The 18219-nt window shown below is 55.0% G+C and overlaps 3 protein-coding genes across 5 annotated transcripts; 2 read left to right on the top strand and 1 right to left on the bottom strand.

Moving 5' to 3' along the window:
- Positions 1–245: 245 nt before the first annotated feature.
- Positions 246–3979, top strand: AP4M1 (adaptor related protein complex 4 subunit mu 1; the record flags this gene model as incomplete). 2 transcript variants are annotated; one of them, XM_079719302.1, is made up of 15 exons in its annotated part: positions 246–318; positions 420–508; positions 886–992; positions 1071–1167; positions 1298–1408; positions 1497–1577; positions 1792–1854; positions 1950–2016; positions 2120–2173; positions 2304–2410; positions 2512–2606; positions 2956–3000; positions 3233–3283; positions 3416–3527; positions 3699–3979. In XM_079719302.1, the coding sequence occupies 15 exons, from the start codon at positions 261–263 to the stop codon at positions 3921–3923; spliced, it is 1362 nt and encodes a 453-aa protein (XP_079575428.1). In that variant the 3' UTR covers positions 3924–3979. The 2 variants fall into 2 exon arrangements, with proteins under 2 accessions (XP_079575428.1, XP_079575427.1); XM_079719301.1 differs by having other exon boundaries at positions 261–318; positions 420–529.
- A 151-nt stretch (positions 3980–4130) lies between these two features.
- TAF6 (TATA-box binding protein associated factor 6) lies at positions 4131–9140 on the bottom strand (the record flags this gene model as incomplete). Of its 2 annotated transcripts, none has more annotated exons than XM_079719299.1 (14): positions 4131–4721; positions 4865–5062; positions 5358–5531; positions 6313–6438; positions 6569–6643; positions 7022–7204; positions 7311–7412; positions 7525–7602; positions 7701–7846; positions 8075–8194; positions 8279–8335; positions 8511–8664; positions 8791–8877; positions 8970–9140. In XM_079719299.1, 14 exons carry the CDS (start codon positions 9123–9125, stop codon positions 4341–4343), a joined length of 2037 nt encoding a protein of 678 aa, XP_079575425.1. In that variant the 3' UTR covers positions 4131–4340. The 2 variants fall into 2 exon arrangements, with proteins under 2 accessions (XP_079575425.1, XP_079575424.1); XM_079719298.1 differs by having other exon boundaries at positions 9000–9125.
- Positions 9141–13773: 4633 nt separating this feature from the next.
- Positions 13774–17348, top strand: CNPY4 (canopy FGF signaling regulator 4; the record flags this gene model as incomplete). Its single annotated transcript, XM_079718914.1, has 6 exons — positions 13774–13876; positions 15825–15951; positions 16050–16146; positions 16387–16509; positions 17014–17131; positions 17224–17348. The coding sequence occupies 6 exons, from the start codon at positions 13774–13776 to the stop codon at positions 17346–17348; spliced, it is 693 nt and encodes a 230-aa protein (XP_079575040.1).
- Positions 17349–18219: the final 871 nt, after the last annotated feature.

Here is an 18219-nt window from a genome sequence, read left to right as displayed (position 1 = left end):
CCCCTCCCACTCGCCACGGGCCCCTGCCGCGACCAATCAGCGGGCGAGCCTGGGCTGAGTGACGGGGGAGCGGCGCGGGTGTCAGGAGGGTAAGGCTGGGCGAGGCTGGGGCTGGCGCCGGGTTTCCCGCGGTCGAAGGAGAATCGCTCTTAAAGGGCCAGCCCACTCGCGTCCTTTTGTTCCGGGGCCGCAGGGCGGGGCAGGCCCAACTTTCGCTGCCTCCTGGTCTACTGCCTCCTGGTCTACTCTCCAGAACGGCCATGATTTCCCAGTTCTTCATTCTGTCCTCCAAGGGGGACCCGCTTATCTACAAGGACTGTATCCTTGGCCAGCGGGGCGGGGGGGAGGGGCTGGGTGGGACTAGTGCCCCCGAGCCAGCCAGTGTCGCTAGCTCCTTAGCTGTCCTTCCACCCGGTCAGTCCGCGGAGACAGCGGAGGCCGGGATGTGGCCGAGCTCTTCTACCGGAAGCTGACGGGACTGCCTGGAGACGAGTCTCCGGTTGTCATGGTAACCACTGGCGGGGGTGCGGTGGAGGGGATGCGCTTGGTGGGTCTGGGTGGGGGGCGCCTCCTCCCAGGGCTGTTTCCTTGAGAGCTTCCAGTTGGGGGGCACATTCCTCTAAATAATATTAATGGAAGTTTATTGAGCGTTCTCAATGCACCAGGCACAGCTCCCCGCACGTCTCAATCCTCAGCCACTCTGGAGTAGGTACTATTATTAACTCCATTTACACATTAGGAAGCTGGGCCCTGGGGAGGTTTCGTGTGTGGCACAAGTCACGCTGCTAGTAAGTAGGGGAATCAGGATACCAGCCCAGGTCTCATGGGCCAGGAATCACCATAACTCTTTCTTGCTAATGCTTTTTACTCCTGCCTCTGCCTCAGCACCACGATGACCGTCATTTTATTCACATCAGACACAGCGGCCTCTATTTGGTGGCCACGACTTCAGAAAACATTTCTCCCTTCAGCCTCCTAGAGCTGCTCTCCCGGTGAGGAGGGCGGGGCTGGGCACCCAGGCGTGGGGGTCAGAGAGGAGGAGGGTATGCACACTCTGTCCTGTTCTGCAGGCTAGCCACGCTCCTGGGTGATTACTGTGGCTCCCTGGGTGAGGGGACCATCTCCCGCAACGTGGCTCTGGTCTACGAACTTCTGGATGAAGTGCTGGTGAGTCCAAGGATGTCCCTCCCTGTCCCCCGTTCCCTGAAGATGCATCCCCTGGCTGGGAGGCTGAGTCCATTCATTTTCACCCCTTCCCCCCCCGACCACCCAAAGACTGCCCTTCCTTTGCCCATAGGACTATGGCTATGTACAGACCACATCCACGGAGATGCTGAGGAACTTCATCCAGACGGAGGCCGTGGTCAGCAAACCCTTCAGCCTCTTTGACCTCAGCAGCGTTGGCTTGGTCAGTCCAGGGACAGATGAGGCCAGGATTGAGGAGGGTTAGTGGGAAGTGTCATACGTGAGGATTGATTGCTTTGGATGATTTCCAGTTTGGGGCTGAGACACAACAGAGCAAAGTGGCCCCCAGCAGTGCAGCCAGCCGCCCGGTGCTGTCCAGCCGCTCTGACCAGGTGAGGGAGGGATTGATGGGTTCAGATCCTCTGATTTTTCTCTCAGCCCCCAGAGTCCAAGATCCCAGCGTATCTTTCCACCTCCCTTAGACGTGGATGATCCCTTTTCTTACCCGTGTCCTCACCCCAGGGCTCCAGCCTCCACTGTCCTATCCTTTATGCCTGTCCACGTTAGAACACAGGCCGATCAACCCCCAAATCCCTCTTTCCTTAGAGCCAAAAGAATGAAGTGTTTCTGGATGTGGTCGAGAGATTGTCTGTCCTGATAGCCTCTAACGTAAGTTTGAGCCCCCAGCCCTGCGGCTGAGGACAGGTGGCCTTTGGGAAGTGTGTTGGGGAGGTCACGTCTGGGCATTGACCTGTCACTCTCAGGGCTCGCTGCTGAAGGTGGACGTGCAGGGAGAGATACGACTCAAGAGCTTTCTGCCCAGCGGCTCTGGTGAGCAGCCTGCAGGCTGGACCAGGGTGGAGTTTGGGACAGGCTCCTTGGTGGCACGTATTGGGTATTTGGCAGCTTCTTCTTCTGTTCTTTTCTCTGACAGAGATGCGCATCGGCTTAACGGAAGAGTTTTGTGTGGGGAAGTCAGAACTGAGAGGTGAGGAGAAAGTGGGTCTTTCTCTCCTAGGTCGAGGTCACTGTCAAAGGTTTCATGGAGGGAAGTTAGAGACAGATCCCCACCCCCTCCCAAAATATGGGTTAGGAGAGGAGTCTTTCTCTCTTTCCAGGTTATGGGCCAGGAATTCGGGTGGATGAGGTCTCATTTCACAGCTCGGTGCATCTGGATGAGTTTGAATCTCATCGAATCCTCCGCCTGCAGCCACCTCAGGGTGAGGTCAGGATCGGGCTGGCCTAGCATATTCCACCTACCGAGGGGAAGGGAGGCAGTTCAGGTGTGAGGAGACCAAACTCACCTCCGTTCCTCTCTGGTCTCAGCTGACGGTGATGAGGTATCAACTCTCAGATGACCTCCCCTCCCCGCTCCCCTTCCGGCTCTTTCCCTCCGTGCATTGGGACCGAGGCTCAGGCAGGTGAGACCATTTCCCCGTTCTAGAAGTTCTCTGGAGCCCAAGCCAACATGTGTACGCATGTACGTGTGTGTGTGTGCACACATATATGCACGTATTTGTTTACCCCTTGGACTGGCTGTGAAGGAGCGGTGGTGGTGGTGATACTGGCTCTGTGTTAGTAAAGGCACCCTCCCCAACAAGTGGACCCAGCTCCGTGAATGTAATGGCTCGTGGAGTTGGGTGGATTTCAGCCCTTCTCTCTCTGTCTTGGGGCAAAATCCACACAGCCACACGTGGGGGCCCTGTGTGAGGGATGGTGAGATGCCGGTAGGATAGGGCCTGAGTAACGGTGTTGTGCCCTCCCACCCAGGCTCCAGGTTTATCTGAAGTTACGATGTGACCTGCCCGCAAAGAGGTAAGTGGGTGTAGCCAAGCTTAGTCCAGTTACGTAGGGTAGGAGACAAGGCCAAGATACCTGCTGTTTCCACCTTCAGGTGCGGCCACCAGCCTCAGAATCCAGCTTAGAGGCTCTAGAGTTTGGGAAGGGGGTGGGGTGGCACTTGTGCAGAACTCCAGTCGTGACAGTAATGAAGATGGGACACGTCACGACCTTTCTGGGGCTGGCTCTGTTCCTTTTTTCCTTGCAGCCAGGCTCTCAACGTCAGGCTGCACCTTCCCCTGCCACGGGGGGTGGTCAGGTGAGCGTGTGTGCACCGCGGGCCCGCGGGTGGGTTTACCAGCTTCTCCAGACAACAGGACGGCACTGGGGGAGGAGAGGGAGCTGTGGGATGGCAGGGGCTAACCCAGCACCTTTCCTCTCCCGACTCCAGCCTGTCTCAGGAGCTGAGCAGCCCAGAGCAGAAGGCAGAGCTGGGGGAGGGAGCCCTTTGCTGGGACCTGCCTCGGGTGCAGGGAGGCTCTCAGCTCTCAGGCCTTTTCCAGGTATCAGCCGCTGAGTCCCAAAGGCCCTCTCCTCCCACCTCCACTTTCAGCCCTGACCCATAGCCTCCTAATGCGGTCAGTCCGCGTGGTCAGCTTCCTGGCCCCTTGGATCCCCTGCCCTCCTTCCTGTTGAGGCCTTCAGCACCCTCCTCCTGCCTCTGCCCCTCACAGATGGACGTTCCGGGCCTCCCCGGGCCTCCCGGCCAAGGCCCCTCCACCTCGGCTCCTCCTCTGGGGCTGGGACCCGCCAGCCTCTCGTTTGAACTTCCCCGGCATACATGCTCTGGCCTCCAGGTTCGCTTCCTCAGGCTGGCGTTCAGACCATGCGGCAACGCCAATCCCCACAAGTGGGTGCGACACCTAAGCCATAGCGACGCCTATGTCATTCGGATCTGAGGCTCCCAAAGGCTGAGGCTCCGTGAGGACACGGGTGGCAAAGGAGGTGACCAGTGCATCAGGAGAAGGACAATGTTTCCTCTCCCAGCATCCTGGCCTGTGGATGTGGCTCTGGCTGGAAGAGTCCTGAGTCCTAGAGAGCAGGGGGGCTCCACGGGTTCGACCGCCCATCCGTGGGATCTGACCCAGGAAGGACAGAGGTGGATCACAATTTAAAAATCAAACTTTTATTCTGAGGAACTGACTGTACAATACTGAAAGAGAAAGTCACGTGGGGGAAGCTGACTACTATTTCCTTCCATCCAGCGTGTGTGTGTGTGTGTGTGTGTGTGTGTGTGTGTGTGTGTGTGTGTGTGAATGAGAGAGAGAGAGAGAGAATGCAGGGGAGAGAAGAAGGTCAGCAGACGTGTGACAGCATCAAGGTGCAGGCGGAGGGGAGCCAGATCCGGGGGGCTGTGAGCCATTAGCCTTCGGAGTCCCTGGAGCTGGAGGGGGGCTCTCCCCAGCTTCCGGTTTCCCCCCACATAGGGCGCTGACCCCAAGCGGGGAGGGGGCTGAGGTCGGGGGAGGGGCTGGAGAAGGATGGGAGGTGGGGCCTCCTTTGCCCTCCCCTGTGGGGGGAAGAGAGACCACGATGTACTTCTGGACACTGCCAGGACCAGAGGGGGCAGTGCTGGGGGGCGCACTTGTGGCGGTGGAGACCAGCTTGACGATGGGCTGCACGCTGGGGACGGTGGTGGTGACAGGAGAGGTAGTGGTGGAGCCTGAGCCAGGGGCCGAGGTGCTGAGGGACAGGACCTGGGCGGGGAGAAAGGCAGTGCCGCTTGCCTTGCACTCTTCCCACACCCAGGGCCGGGGGATACTTCCCTTGCTCCAACCAAATAATCAGTGACATGATGACACAGTCCCCACCATCCCTGGTCCCACACGGCTCCACATACCTGTTGGGTGGATGAGGCGCTGGAGGAGGATGACATGACAATGAACTTGGTTGGGGGAGGGGAAGGCTGAGGCGGGGCAGCAGCTCGAGCAGACACCAGTGTCTGGACAGGCAGCGCAATGGAGCCAGGGACCTTCAGCAAGCCAGGGGTCCGAGGGCCAGGCTGGGGGGCCTGTGAGAGGGTCAGCGTGGGCCGGGGCTGTAGGAAGAGGCAGCAGGAAGAAAACGTCACCATCTACGAAAAATACCAGCTATGAAAAGAAGGGCTCCTCTTGCTTCTCAGTGGGTCTCACTGGGTTTGGGACATCATCACAAAGGGGACCTAGACACCCCCAAAGATGGCTGACTCAGGGGGGCTGTGTTTTACAAAAGTCAGTGTGTGTGCCCGAGTACGTGGTGTCTGTGAGTCCCACCTGGATGGGAACCACCACCGTGGTTTTTCTTCATTTCACCTTACCACTTGCTCATCTGTCCTCCCCGGACCCTGTACTGACCTGAGTGATGGTCAGAGTGGTCCTGTTGACCTGCTGAGCCTGCAGAGCAGCCTGGGCCCGGGCCTTGACAACGTGGGAACAGAGGAGGGGCCCGAGGGACCCAAATTCTGCCCGATAGGCATCCTGATTGTCAGGCGGTGGGCGCAGCTTTGCCAGAACAGGGGCACAGTGTTTCTGCAGAGAGAAGGCAAAGAGCAGCCAGGTAGAGGGAGGGCAGTGACTCTGAGAATCATGACGGGGGAAGGGGTGAGAAAGGAGGTCACCCACTAGTTCAGTGTGTTCCTGCTGGAAGCCAGGCTGTGCTGGGTTATCAGTGTGTAAGGAATGCTGTGGGGTTTTGTTTTTGTTTTTGTTTTTGCGGTACGCGGGCCTCTCACTGTTATGGCCTCTCCCGTTGCGGAGCACAGGCTCCGGACACGCAGGCTCAGCGGCCATGGCTCACGGGCCCAGCCACTCCGCGGCATGTGGGGTCCTCCCGGACCGGGGCACGAACCCGTGTCCCCTGCATCGGCAGGCGGACCCTCAACCACTGCGCCACCAGGGAAGCCCTGCTGTGGTTTTTCTTCATAGAGAACTTGGGCACCAGCTGGTGGGAGTGGAGAACTTGCTGAGTAATTACACTGGTGCTATCTAAGGGCCAGCCAGTCCACAGGGCATGTGCCTTGCACAGAATGGGCCAGAGTGGTGCAGAAGCATCAGGGGCAGTGCAGGCTTGAAGTCACAGGCTGAGAGTTAAGACTCTTATTTGTTACTTAACCCCTTAGTGCCTCAGTTTTTCCAGCTGCAAACAATATGGGACTCTGTGGTGTGCCCTGAACGTAAGAGGCGAAGGTGGGAGAGGTGAATGGAGGATGCTGTATGTTTTCTAAACATCGTCCTTGTGTGTGTGTGGTGGGGGGTGGAGAGGGGGATCAGCGGGAAGAAGTGGGGGAGGGCGGGGGCGGGGCTTTGTCACCAGGAGGAGGCTCTGCACGTGGTCAGCCCCTATGCGGTCGATGTTGCTCAGCACTGGGCCGTCCAGGACCCCGCGGATCCGCTCCCCCTCCTGCTGTAGCCGCGGCAGAATCAGAGTCTTAATCACCTGTTGGAAGAGAAGGGGAGAAGCCGGGGCCCTGGGGTCACCACAGGGTCTCCCGGGTCAGGGGGCTGTTGCCCACTCTGACCTCACGATCCCTCCCCTCCTCCAGGGCTCCCCTCCGCTGGGGCCTAACATCATGTCCCAGCTCTGCCAGGCCTGCGATGGAGCCGTAGCGTGTTGTCCACGGGGTCTTCTCATCCACCCAGCTCTGTAAGGGGATGGAAAATAAACCCAAATAAAGGGGTGTGAAAAGCTAACTACTAAAGACCAAAGTCTCTCGTACACACATTTTCCTTGTAGACCATTAAGACATGACAGCTCCTTCCCAGCCACCCTGTCCTCCCCAAAGTAGCCGCTATTCTGACCTCTACCACCAGAGATTAGTTCTTCTGGTTTTTGAACTTTAATGGAATCACACAATTAGGAAAAAAAAAAAAAGACACTACAGATGCAGCTCAAGTCCCAGTCCCCATCCCCCTGTCCTCTTGCCCCTGGTTTTCAGCATCATTTCCTGCAGCCACACTGGTTTGAGTGAAGCTCTCATTGTTCTGGTGACAACCCCGGGTAGTGATGGGAAACGGCTCACCTTGGTGAAGGTCTTGGTGATTCGGGACTGGATGTTGTTAGTGGTTGTGCTGAAATGCTTGCAGATCTGGGCCACCAGGCGGGCGGCAAAGTCCCGGAGCGCCCAGTGATTGTCCACATCTGGCCGCAGGCACAGCTGTCTGCTCACGATGCAGGTCATCACAGCCGGGATCAACTCATGCACCTAAGGGAGAAGCCTCGAGTCAGCTGATTCTGACAAATGACCTCCTGTGGGTGGTGGCAGGGTCCCCAGGGCCTGGGATGAGAGGTGGGCGGGCAGGTCCACTCACGTATTTCTCTAGATACAGAGTAGGGTTGTCCATCAGCGCCTTCACCATGCGCATCAGGTAGATGAGCAGGGCCAGGTTGTTCTGCACCACGTTCACGCGCACCTGGTTGGGGGGAGAGAAGCGATGGGGAAGCGGGACCCTTCCGGTGAGCTTCCTCTCCCTCCTCCTCACCCCAGAACCTTGTCCTAGGTGCCCCCCTCCCGCGTCCTCTCACCCCCTCTGAGATGAAGGTGCTGAAGCGTGGCAGCATCTGGTAGAGCCCCGGATCGGTGGCAATGCTCTGCAGAGCCTCCTGTGGGGGGAGGGGAGCGAGTGAAGAGGGGCCGACACTGGGCGGGGGGGCGGGTGGCCTCCAAGGGGTAAAGCCAGGAGAGGGTGGCGGGGCCTCACCGCTCTCTTGGCCTCACACGAGCCCACGCAGGCTTCTGTGATCTCCTTGTAGTACAGCTGCTGCTCCACAGACAACTCGTGGATGCTTCGGGGCTTCAGTCGCAGAGGCGCCCCCTCCAGCAGGGGTGGCGCCTTCTTCTCTTTCCCTGTGTGAAGTGGGAAGACAGGTTTAGAAAAGAAAGCTCCAGAGGAGGCCTCAGCACCAGACAAACCTCAACCCTCCCCTCCCCAACCCAGGGAGACCCGGCTTCCCTTGGGCTTCTTGATCCTCTCTGGGGCTCCTGGCCTGAGGTCTCGCCCTCTGCCCTGATCTCACCCACTTCACAAATGACCATCTGGCTTTGGGGCAAGAGGCCTGGCCCAGCGGTACTGACCTTTGCCATCAGCTGGAGTGGCCCCCTGACCTTTGCCTTTCAAGGGGCCGTCTTCCTCCTGGCCCGGCTTGGCTGACTTCAGGGGTTCTGTGGCCTCAGCCTTCTGCTGCTCTTTGGGAGCTGGTGGGAAAGCAGTCAAGGCAGGAGATGTAAAGGGAGGAGGAGGGAGAGGGGTGGGTGCTGGACGCTGGGCACGGAGGTTACCTGGGGGTGGGTTCTCTGGAATAGCTGGCTGGCAGCCTTCAATGCTCAGCCAGTGAGCTGCAAGGAAGGAAGGTGTCAAAGTGAACTGCTGAGCGCAGACATCAGGAAGTCACTCCACACTATGGGACGGGTGCTTTCCTTCCTGTTCCTCACAAGGGACCTCACACTGAGGGCGTGCTTCCTCACACCCCTACGCATTGCTCCTTCCCCTGCTCCCCTCCCCTTCCCCAACCTTTGAGGCAGACGTCCAGGGGCACTCGGGGCAGAGGGGTATTGATGATGTCGCTCAGATCAACCTCCTTCTCCTCGTAGAAGTAAAGCTCCCGGCCGCCACCAGAGGCGAAACGGAAAGGAATGAACTCCTGAGCGTGGAAGCCATACAGTGGCTACAACAGGACGGAGAGAGACACTGGGATGAGAAGGGAGCCCAAGCAGGCAGGTCTGGCTGAGGCAAATGTACCGTATGGGAGGTCTCAGTACCCTGCCCCCTCAGTCCTGTGCATTCCCATCACCTCGACGTTCTTTAGCTTCAGTGCGTAGTCAATGTCACTGGTGGTGAGCTTCTGCCGCTTCCCCATGTGCATGAACTTCAAGGCATCCTAGGGATGGGAGGACAGATGTCAGCCCGAGACCCTGGGGAAGAAGGCGGCCTGGGCAGCATCCTCCATACAGTGCAGTGAGGCCAGGGTACCTGTGCAATCTCCTTGATGCGGTAGCTGACCTCATCTGTCAGCAGCTGGCAGGTCTCCTCCTGAATCTGAGCGATGCCCATGGACTCGGCCACCACCTTCATGGACTCCGAGGGCAGGACGGTGTTGCTCAGCTTCAGCTTCTTCTCCTCAGCCATTCTGGAGCCCCTCCTCCCCTCCCCTGAAGGAAGACGCCCCAGGGCGGAGAGATGGAGACCCTGGCAGGGGGGTGAGAGGAAACGTGAGAGTGATATCCCAAGAAGAGGGGCTGTCCGTTCAGGAGGGGCCGCAACAAAGGGAGGACAGTGGAGATGTGAGGGGGGAAGGGGCTCGGGGTGGGGGGGTGCCCTTTGTCCATCCCCACGCGAGCAGCACCAGCTGAACAGGAGGAGGTAGCACTTGGACCCAATTCGACACAATTTATCGAGCTGATTCTATGCCAGGCACAGTACAAGTGAGGTATAGTGGAATGATCTCAGCTCTCAGTTTAAATCCCAGCCCCAGCACTACCTTACCTGGGCAAGCTACTTAAATTCTCCCAGCTTTGGGTTTCTTCTCTGTAAAATGTGGAAAGCATCTTTTTTCCCTAAGGTTGTTAATGTGCCTGCTTTCATGTGTCTTGCTCCGTCATGCATCATTATTCACACTTGACAAGAATACAACATTGGTTAAAAACAACTCTCCCTGTCTGAGCCTATATGCCCTTACAATTGAACGTGATGAGAAAATGCACAACCATCCTGACCAATGTGCACTTTTTTCATGGCCACGAACTTCAAACGGGCCCTTAATGCTGCCTGATGGTCCTACATTTCAGTGCACCCAGGTTCCTTCTGTCTCATCTGACACCTCTACTCCTCCCTGATTTTTGGCCATCAGAAGAGACCTCCCCAGGCTCCCACTACCATGTCCACCCACTGAGCAGCACCGGCGCCCACATGCTCTGCCTTCCCTTTCACTGTAGAGATTCTGGTCATGCCCCTCCCCAACTCAAGCATCCCTCCAGCATTCCCCCACCTCCCTGCATCATCGTCAATTCCTCGACCTAGCAGATTACTCCCATTAGCCCTACAAAATGCAGTTATTTCTCCCATCTTCAAAAAACAAAACAGTGGTCCACCCATACCATGGAATATTTTTCAGCCTTAAAAAGGAAGGAAATTCTGACACACGCCACAACACAAATAAACCTTGAGAACACTGTGCTAAGTGAAATAAGCCAGTCACAAAAGGATAAATACTGTATGGTTCCAATTATATGAGGTTCTTCGAGTAGTCAAATTCATAGAGACAGAAAGCAGAGTGGTGAGTGCCAGAAGCTGGGAAGGGGAGAAGGGGGAGTTATTGTTTAATAGGTACAGTTTCTGTTTTACAAAATGAAAAGCATTCTGGAGATGGATGGTGGTGATGGGTGTGAATGTACTTAATGCCCCTAACGTGTACACTTAAAAATGGTTAAGATGGGGCTTCCCTGGTGGCGCAGTGGTTGAGAGTCCGCCTGCCGATGCAGGGGACACAGGTTCGTGCCCCAGTCCAGGAAGATCCCACATGCTGCGGAGCAGCTGGACCCGTGAGCCATGGCCGCTGAGCCTGCGCATCCGGAGCCTGTGCTCCGCAACGGGAGAGGCCACAAGAGTGAGAGGCCCGCGTACCACAAAAAAAAAAAAAAAAAGGTTAAGATGGTACGTTTTATGTTATGTGTATTTCACAATTAAAATTTTTTAAAAAATCTTGGGGCTTCCCTGGTGGCGCAGTGGTTGTGAGTCTGCCTGCCGATGCAGGGGACACGGGTTCGTGCCCCGGTCCGGGAGGATCCCACATCCCGCGGAGCGGCTGGGCCCGTGAGCCATGGCCGCTGAGCCTGCGCGTCCGGAGCCTGTGCTCCGCAACGGGAGAGGCCACGACAGTGAGAGGCCCGCGTACCGCAAAAAAAAAAAAAAAAAAAAAAAAAAAAAAAATCAATCTTGGACTTCCCTGGTGGCGCAGTGGTTAAGAATCTGCCTGCCAATGCAAGGCACACAGGTTCGAGCCCTGGTCTGGGAAGATCCCACAGGCCGCAGAGCAACTAAGCCCGTGCGCCACAACTATTGAACCTGCGCTCTAGAGCCCGCAAGCCACAACTACTGAGCCCGTGAGCCACAAGTACTGAAGCCCGCGTGCCTAGAGCCAGTGCTCTGCAACAAGAGAAGCCACCGCAATGAGAAGCCCGCGCGCCGCAATGGAGACCCAACGCAGCCAAAAATAAATAAATAAATAGATAATTTAAAAAAGAAAAAACCATCTTTTCTTCATCCCACTTTCTGTACTAGCGATACTCTGGGGTTTTTTGGCTCCTCTTTGCAACAAAACTCCCTGGAAAAGCTGTCTTATCTCTAATTCCTCTTGAACCTACTCTAGTCAGGCTTCTGACTCCATTAGGTGCCTGAAACCACTCATCAAGGTCATTGTGACTCTACATTGTCAAATCCAAAGTCCCATCTCCTTCCCCATCTTCCTCGACCTCTCAGCAGCACAGGGCATAGTTGCCTACTACCTTCTGGAGACACTGTCTTAACACCATGGCTACCCCACCTTCTCTTGGTTTTCCTCCTCCTTCACTGGCCACTTTCTCTACGTTTCCTCTGCTGGTTCCTCCTCTTCTCCTCGTCTGCTTGATGTTGCAGTGCCCTGGGCTTGGTCCTTGTACAGCTATGAGCTATACTTATTCCCTCGGTGACCTCAACCATTCTCACAGCTTTCAGTATCGCTTATAGGCTGGTGATGGCAAATTTATATCCCCAGCCCAGAGCTTCCTTCCTAACTCCAGACCTGTATATCAAACTGGCTACTTAGAATCCCTTCTAAACTGAACTCCTGATGACCCCCACCCCACCAGCTCCAGCCTCGGCTCTTCTCATCTTCATAGCAACACCATTCATCCAGGCGGTCATTCATTATGTGAGCCCTCAAAGCAAATCCACCAGGTGATCCAATCTGATCCTCCACTCCCACTGTGTGACCAGCTCCCCAGCATCTATCCCCTGGGGAACTTCAATAGCCTCCTGATAAGGTCTTCCTGCTTCCATCCTTGCTCCCTACATCTATTCCCAACATAGCAACCAGAGTGATTCTGTCAAAAAATAAACTACATTGGGTCATTTCTCTGCTCAAAACCCTGTACTGGCTCCCAATGTGCCACAGTGTAAATTCGAAATCCTTATTATGGTCTACAAGCTCCTTCGTGATTTACTCTCTCCCCACCACATCTCTGACCTCCTTTCATTCCTTCTTCCACGTTGATCCAGCCCCACTGTCCTCCTTGCTGTTCAAACCTTTGCTCTATTCCCTCTGCCTGGGATGCTCTTCCCCAGATGTTCCCTGGCTGCCTATTCCCATCACCCTGTTTAATACTGCACCCCACCCCCACTCTGCTTTTTTAAAAAAAATTCCCATGGAATTTAACATCTGCTGATACATATTGTATTATTTCTTATTGTTTATCACCACATCTCCCCTTCCCGCACTGTGTGAACAGGGATCTTCGTTACGTTCACTGATGTATTCTGAGACCCCGGACTGGGGCCTGAGACACACTAGATACTCAATAAATATCTGTTGAATAAATGAATGAACTGTAAGGCTTAGGAATTAGGTGCTCACTAAACCCTCAAGTACCACTGTTATCAAGTGAACAAGATATAAGCCCAAGCTTGGAATCTACTTTGTGTCCAAAAGGAAAGTGGCTCGCTTCAAGCTGGCATTAGGAAGACTAATGTCAAAAGTGTTTTGGACTGACTGCGAGGTGTACGTTGAGGGCGGGTGTGGGCCTGTTGGAGGGTGGGGAAGATGGGGGCGAAATACAAGTTAGTTCTTCTCAAACCATCCCAGGTCTCCTCCCCCGCTTTTATAAGTCTTATCTGCAGGGAACACATTTATTCAACATACTCTGTGCCTGGAGCCGGGTATACAGGAGGCGGTCATGTCCCAGTTCCCTGGCGAACTCCTACTAATCCTTCAATACCCCGCGGTACCCTCTGCCAGTACAGGCTCAAATAACACGCCACGGCCTCAGGAAACCTCAGGTCAGTGGAGTCGGCAGGAAGGCTTCCCAGAAGATTAACTTGACCTAGATCCGTGTAGCAGTTTCCCCAGCAGGGAAGCAGGTCTAAGGTCCCCAGGCAATGGGTACAGCGAGAAAGAAGGCGTAGAAAGCCCACCTCATGCCCCCAACATCCCTCCAATGCAAACACACAGAGTCCCCACGCGCACGGACACACAACCAACCGTCCTCCTCCGGGTCCCCACACGGGCCCTTCAAAGGGTCTAGTCCCGGGTACCACTCAGACCCGCCCCCGCCAGTCGAGCGCCCAGCACAGGAAGAGCCTCTCACCACCGCCAAAGCGCCGCTCACCCAGCGCTCGGCGCCATGTTGGCCCCGCCCCCTCCAGGAGCAGTTCCTGGCAGAGACCGAGAACAGGTCACTGCCCCTTCCACGAGCCGGAATAAGACCCCTAGGCTCACGGCCTGAAATTATATAAAAATGCTGTCTCTGTGCCTACGTGTAAGGAGCACACCCTCTTGCTGTAATTACTTCAGTTTATTCCTTCACTATCTGGCAGCCAGGACCTTTGGGAGGTGCCACAAAATCAGGCGGTGAAACCCACAGCGCCGCGCAGCCCCGCCCTCTTCGAGCCGGCACTGCGCTTGCGCTTCCCATGCCAGGCTGGGTTAAAGTTGCAGCCGACAGCCTTGAGATTTAAAGGGCCCGCTGCCTGACCGAAGTTGGTTTGAAGGCAGGAGGTGGTTGGCTGCGGACGGCACTTGGTCATGGGACCTGTGCAGTTGGCAATGTTGCTTTTCATTTTGACTGTGTCTGGGACGCCGAAGGAGGAGGACGATGACACAGAACGCTTGCCCAGCAAATGCGAAGGTATCTAAAGGGAGTAGCCCCTATTCGCATCCCTCTGCCCCACCTCCGTCTGGGCCAGACCAAGTGGACCGTGATGGGTGGGTCACCTGACCTCCTTCAGGACCTGAGGGAGGTTCTGAGGGAGCCTGGTGGACTTCGAATGGGGTCAACGGAGGGAACGCATAGCGCTACCCCAAAACTATGGCACTACAATTCCCATGAGACATCCAGAGGGAGCCCGCTTTTTCTTGCTGGTTGGGGCCCCCCAATGGTTTGTGGGAATTGTAGTGCAGAGACTATCGGCCCAGGACCGACCACTTTACTGAGCATCGTGTGTGCGTGTGTGTGTGTGTGTGTGTGTGTGTGTGTGTGTGTGTGTGTGTGTGTGTGTGTGTGTGTGTGTCTCCTCCATGCCACCAGACCTAAATCTGAAGAGACTGCAGGAGTGAGGTGTCAGGCTCATTACCTGTGGACATCCTCTGCTCCACCCCGGCGGAGACGCTCCCAAATTATAGGCCCCATGCCCTCCTGAGGGGTTTGGGAGTGAGTACATCAGCCTTTGAAGCTCATAAAAGAAAGAGGAGGCCACACAACTGGGAGAGGTTCCCCATAATTGTGAGGTTTTGCAGAGGGTGTGCACTGTATGAATTTTACAGTGAGCAGCATCTTCTGTGGCTGTATCACCTATGGGGCCCAGCTGGGAAGGGGCACTTCAGAGTGCCCTGGTCCCCTGGTTTGTTGCCTCCCTTGCTTTAATTTCTTCCTGGATTCTTTTCCCCTTCGCCTCACTCCACGCTGCATTTCAGTAGCAATATTCCTCCTGACTTGGTCCTCATCTCTCCTCTCCTTTCATTTGTGTCCCTTCTCTTAACCCCCTACACCTGTCAGTTTTTCTAAACACAGACTCAATTGTGTACGTCCTTGCTTTAACACCTCTTCAGGCCTCCTGCTGTGATTAGACTACAGCCAACGGTTTTTGGCATAGCATCCAAGTGTTTGTGGTCTGGCCTCCATCTTTCTTACATTTCCATACCCCACCTCCCATCCCCAAAGTGCCCATGCTTCAGCCATATTGAACCCTCAGTGGTCACTGAGCCTGCCTCATCCTCTCACACCTCTCTGCCTTTGCACATTGTTTTTTTCCTTTGCCTGGAATGATCCTTGCCCTTCTGTATTTGGTTCTTCAAGACCCAGTTTAAATGTCACCTCCTTTGGAAGCCTCCTTCCTTATCTGTCACCTCCCACTGCATTGGAGGGAAGGAGAGTACCTGTGTCTCCCTGTGTATCCTTAGCATAGTGCCATAGGCACAGTTGGGACACTTTTGCTCCTTGCCCCTGTGTTTAGTTTGCTTGGCACTTCTGTATAGGCCTGTCCTTTTCTTGGGACCCACTGGTGCTGGGAAGACAGTGGTGGAAGAGACACAATGCTCATCCTTGAGGAAATCGTAGGCTAGTAGGAAGTCCATGAATGACCATTGAATGAATTTTGCATTTCCTAGTGAGATTAAGTCTCTTGATAGAGTCCATTACACAATATTGTCATCATATTTTTATCTATCCCCAGAGACATTGGCAATGTCCTGTGGATAGATCATGGGTCTTACTGCTCTCTGTGTTGCTATTGTGCATCCAGAAGGGGCTCAACAAATAACTGCAGAAAACACCAAACACTTAGGCAGTGCTCACCACGTGCCAGGCACTATTCTCGGGGCTTTACATAGATTGATTGATTTAATCCTCACCACACCCCTGTGAGGGAGGTACTATTATTATCTTCATTTTAGAGGTGAAGAAACCAAGGCAGAGCAGGATTGTCACCCAGCTACTAAGTGGCTGAGTCAGGATTCCAGCCTTGCCAGGCTGGCTCCAGAGCCTGCACCCATAACCATTGTGCTCTGCTGCCTTTGCTTATCTGCCGAATGAGTTGCTGGTACGTTTGTTTGTCTTTCACGTCCCCTTGGACATCTAGTATGTAAACTGCTGAGCCTGGAGCTACAGGAAGAGCTGAGTCGCACTGGCCGATCTCGAGAGGTGCTGGAGCTGGGGCAGGTGCTGGACACAGGCAAGAGGAAGAGACACATCCCTTACAGTGTTTCGTGAGTTCTTCTTGGTGTTCTTCCACCTTCCAATCCCCGAAGGAGCCCTGGGAGCGCCCACAGCATCCAGGGAGTCTTTGTTTCCCCTCTTCCCACAGAGAGACAAGGCTGGAAGAGGCCTTGGAGAATTTATGTGAGCGGATCCTGGACTACAGTGTTCATGCCGAGCGCAAGGGCTCACTGAGATATGCCAAGGTCAGACTCTTCTCCAGGGCAGGATCCCATCTCTCAGAAACTACAACCTGTACCCCCTGAGGTCCTCACGATGTCTGCCCAGCTCCCCCCAGCTCTGGAGTGTCCCCTCCCCATCGTAGACTCCCTCACCTCATCTCTATGGAACTCACCGGGGTCTCCAGTAGTTGACAAAGCTGATATGGCAAAAAGGGGAGGAGGCAGGGCAGTGGCCTGGGCTGATCTCAAATTCCCATCTCTCAGGGGCAGAGTCAGACCATGGCAACGCTAAAAGGCCTGGTGCAGAAGGGGGTGAAGGTGGATCTGGGGATCCCTTTGGAGCTGTGGGATGAGCCCAGCGTGGAGGTCACGTTCCTCAAGAAGCAGGTAGGATAAGATACTGCACTGCCCGGGAAGGTGAGAAGGGAACCTGAGAGGGGAGCTAGATCCTAAGGAGGTCCATCTTTGAGCAGAGCAGGGACTCTGCCATTGACTGAAGTGGGCCCAGGAACATATCAAGAAGTAATAATGGAGGCTAATGATATATACTGCCACTTACTGAGCACCTGCTATGTGCCCGATTTGGGGCCACATACTTTCCAGCTGCTGCCTCATTTTACCCTCACAACAACCTGATGTGGTAGGTACTATTACCACTTCCCATTTTACAGGCAAGGAACTGAGACTCGGAGTATAATAACTTACTTGACAGAGTAGGTGCTGGTAAATGTCTGTTGAATGAATGAGGATCACACATCTAATAAGCCAAGTTTAACCTCCTGGTTCCCTGCCTTTCCGAAGTGGGGTGGGGAGACAGGGAGTGAAGAGCAGAGAGGAGGGTCTGCAGAGGCCAGCAGAGCAGATACGCTTCTGACCTTTCTACCTGACCAGTGTGAGACGATGCTGGAGGAGTTTGAAGACGTCGTGGGAGACTGGTATTTCCACCATCAGGAGCAGCCCCTACAGCATTTTCTCTGTGAAGATCATGTGCTCCGAGCTACTGAAACTGGTAAGCCTGGGGGCTGGCCACTTTCTCGCCAGGCCACAACCTTCCCTCTCCCCAGGACCAATATCTAAATTGTTTTCTATCACCCAACCTAGCATGTCTACAGGAAACTTGGACTGGAAAGGAGAAGATCACAGATGGGCAAGAGAAGACAGAAAAGGAGGAGGAGGAGGTGACTAACACACCAGCCCACCCCAAGCATGACCCAGAGGAACTCTGACCTTTGCCTTTGAGCCCCCAGGAGGGACAGGGGTCTTGGAGAGGAACCCTCTGAAGTCTGAGCGCTCCCTGCCCCACAGCTTTCAGAGTGTGTGTATGTGTGAGTGACCCCACCCTAGAGCGTGTAGCTCTTCTCTCCCATGTAGTCTCAGGCAGGATCCTGGTGGTGCAGCATCGCATGGCTATGGGGAGAAAGGTGGGCGCAGTAGGTGGAAGCCCGGTGCCGACAGATGAGTCCTCTACCTGCCATTTATCCCCTTGTCAGGTGTGTGTGGTGACAGTACTGAGATATTTAAATATGTCCGCTACTCCCCACCGGACCCAGAGGTCAACATGGCTTAGAAGCAGTGGACCTTGGCAAAGTCACTTTGCCCCTCGAGGATCTGTTTTTAGACTCTTATAACAAAGAAGCAGAATGGACATTCTCTCTACGACCTATACACGCTGCCGGCGTCTAGGAGGCTACATGCCAACAGTCTGTGAACGGGAAGGGGACACTGGATGGGGACGGGGTAATATTGATAAGTTAGGTGGGGTAGACACTTGGTCTACTTCATATTAATTTCACTGCGGGGCCACCACGTAATATCAAAGGTGCCAAATTTTCTATAACGCTAGTAAACTTTTTTAAAAATATCAGTACGGTACGGCAGCGCCCACTGAATAGGGCCGTTGGTCGCCATCCTGTTAAAAGCTACCGGTGCTTTGTAGTTTTGCAGCCCAAGGAGGGGGGCACGGATCAGCGAGCTGAGACGCGTTTCAGGCTTGGGACTGCGCAGCCGCGGTCCGCGCATGCCTGAAAACGCGACGGAATTAAGTTACGTGCGTGGCGACGCCTGGGCCGCCATACTTGGGTGACGGGAGCTCGCAGA

Source organism: Hyperoodon ampullatus, assembly GCF_949752795.1.
Source record: "Hyperoodon ampullatus genome assembly, chromosome: 14".
Lineage (NCBI taxonomy): Eukaryota > Metazoa > Chordata > Mammalia > Artiodactyla > Ziphiidae > Hyperoodon > Hyperoodon ampullatus.
The sequence above is the reverse complement of the archived record's forward strand: the minus strand, read 5'-3'. Positions and strand labels throughout refer to the sequence as shown.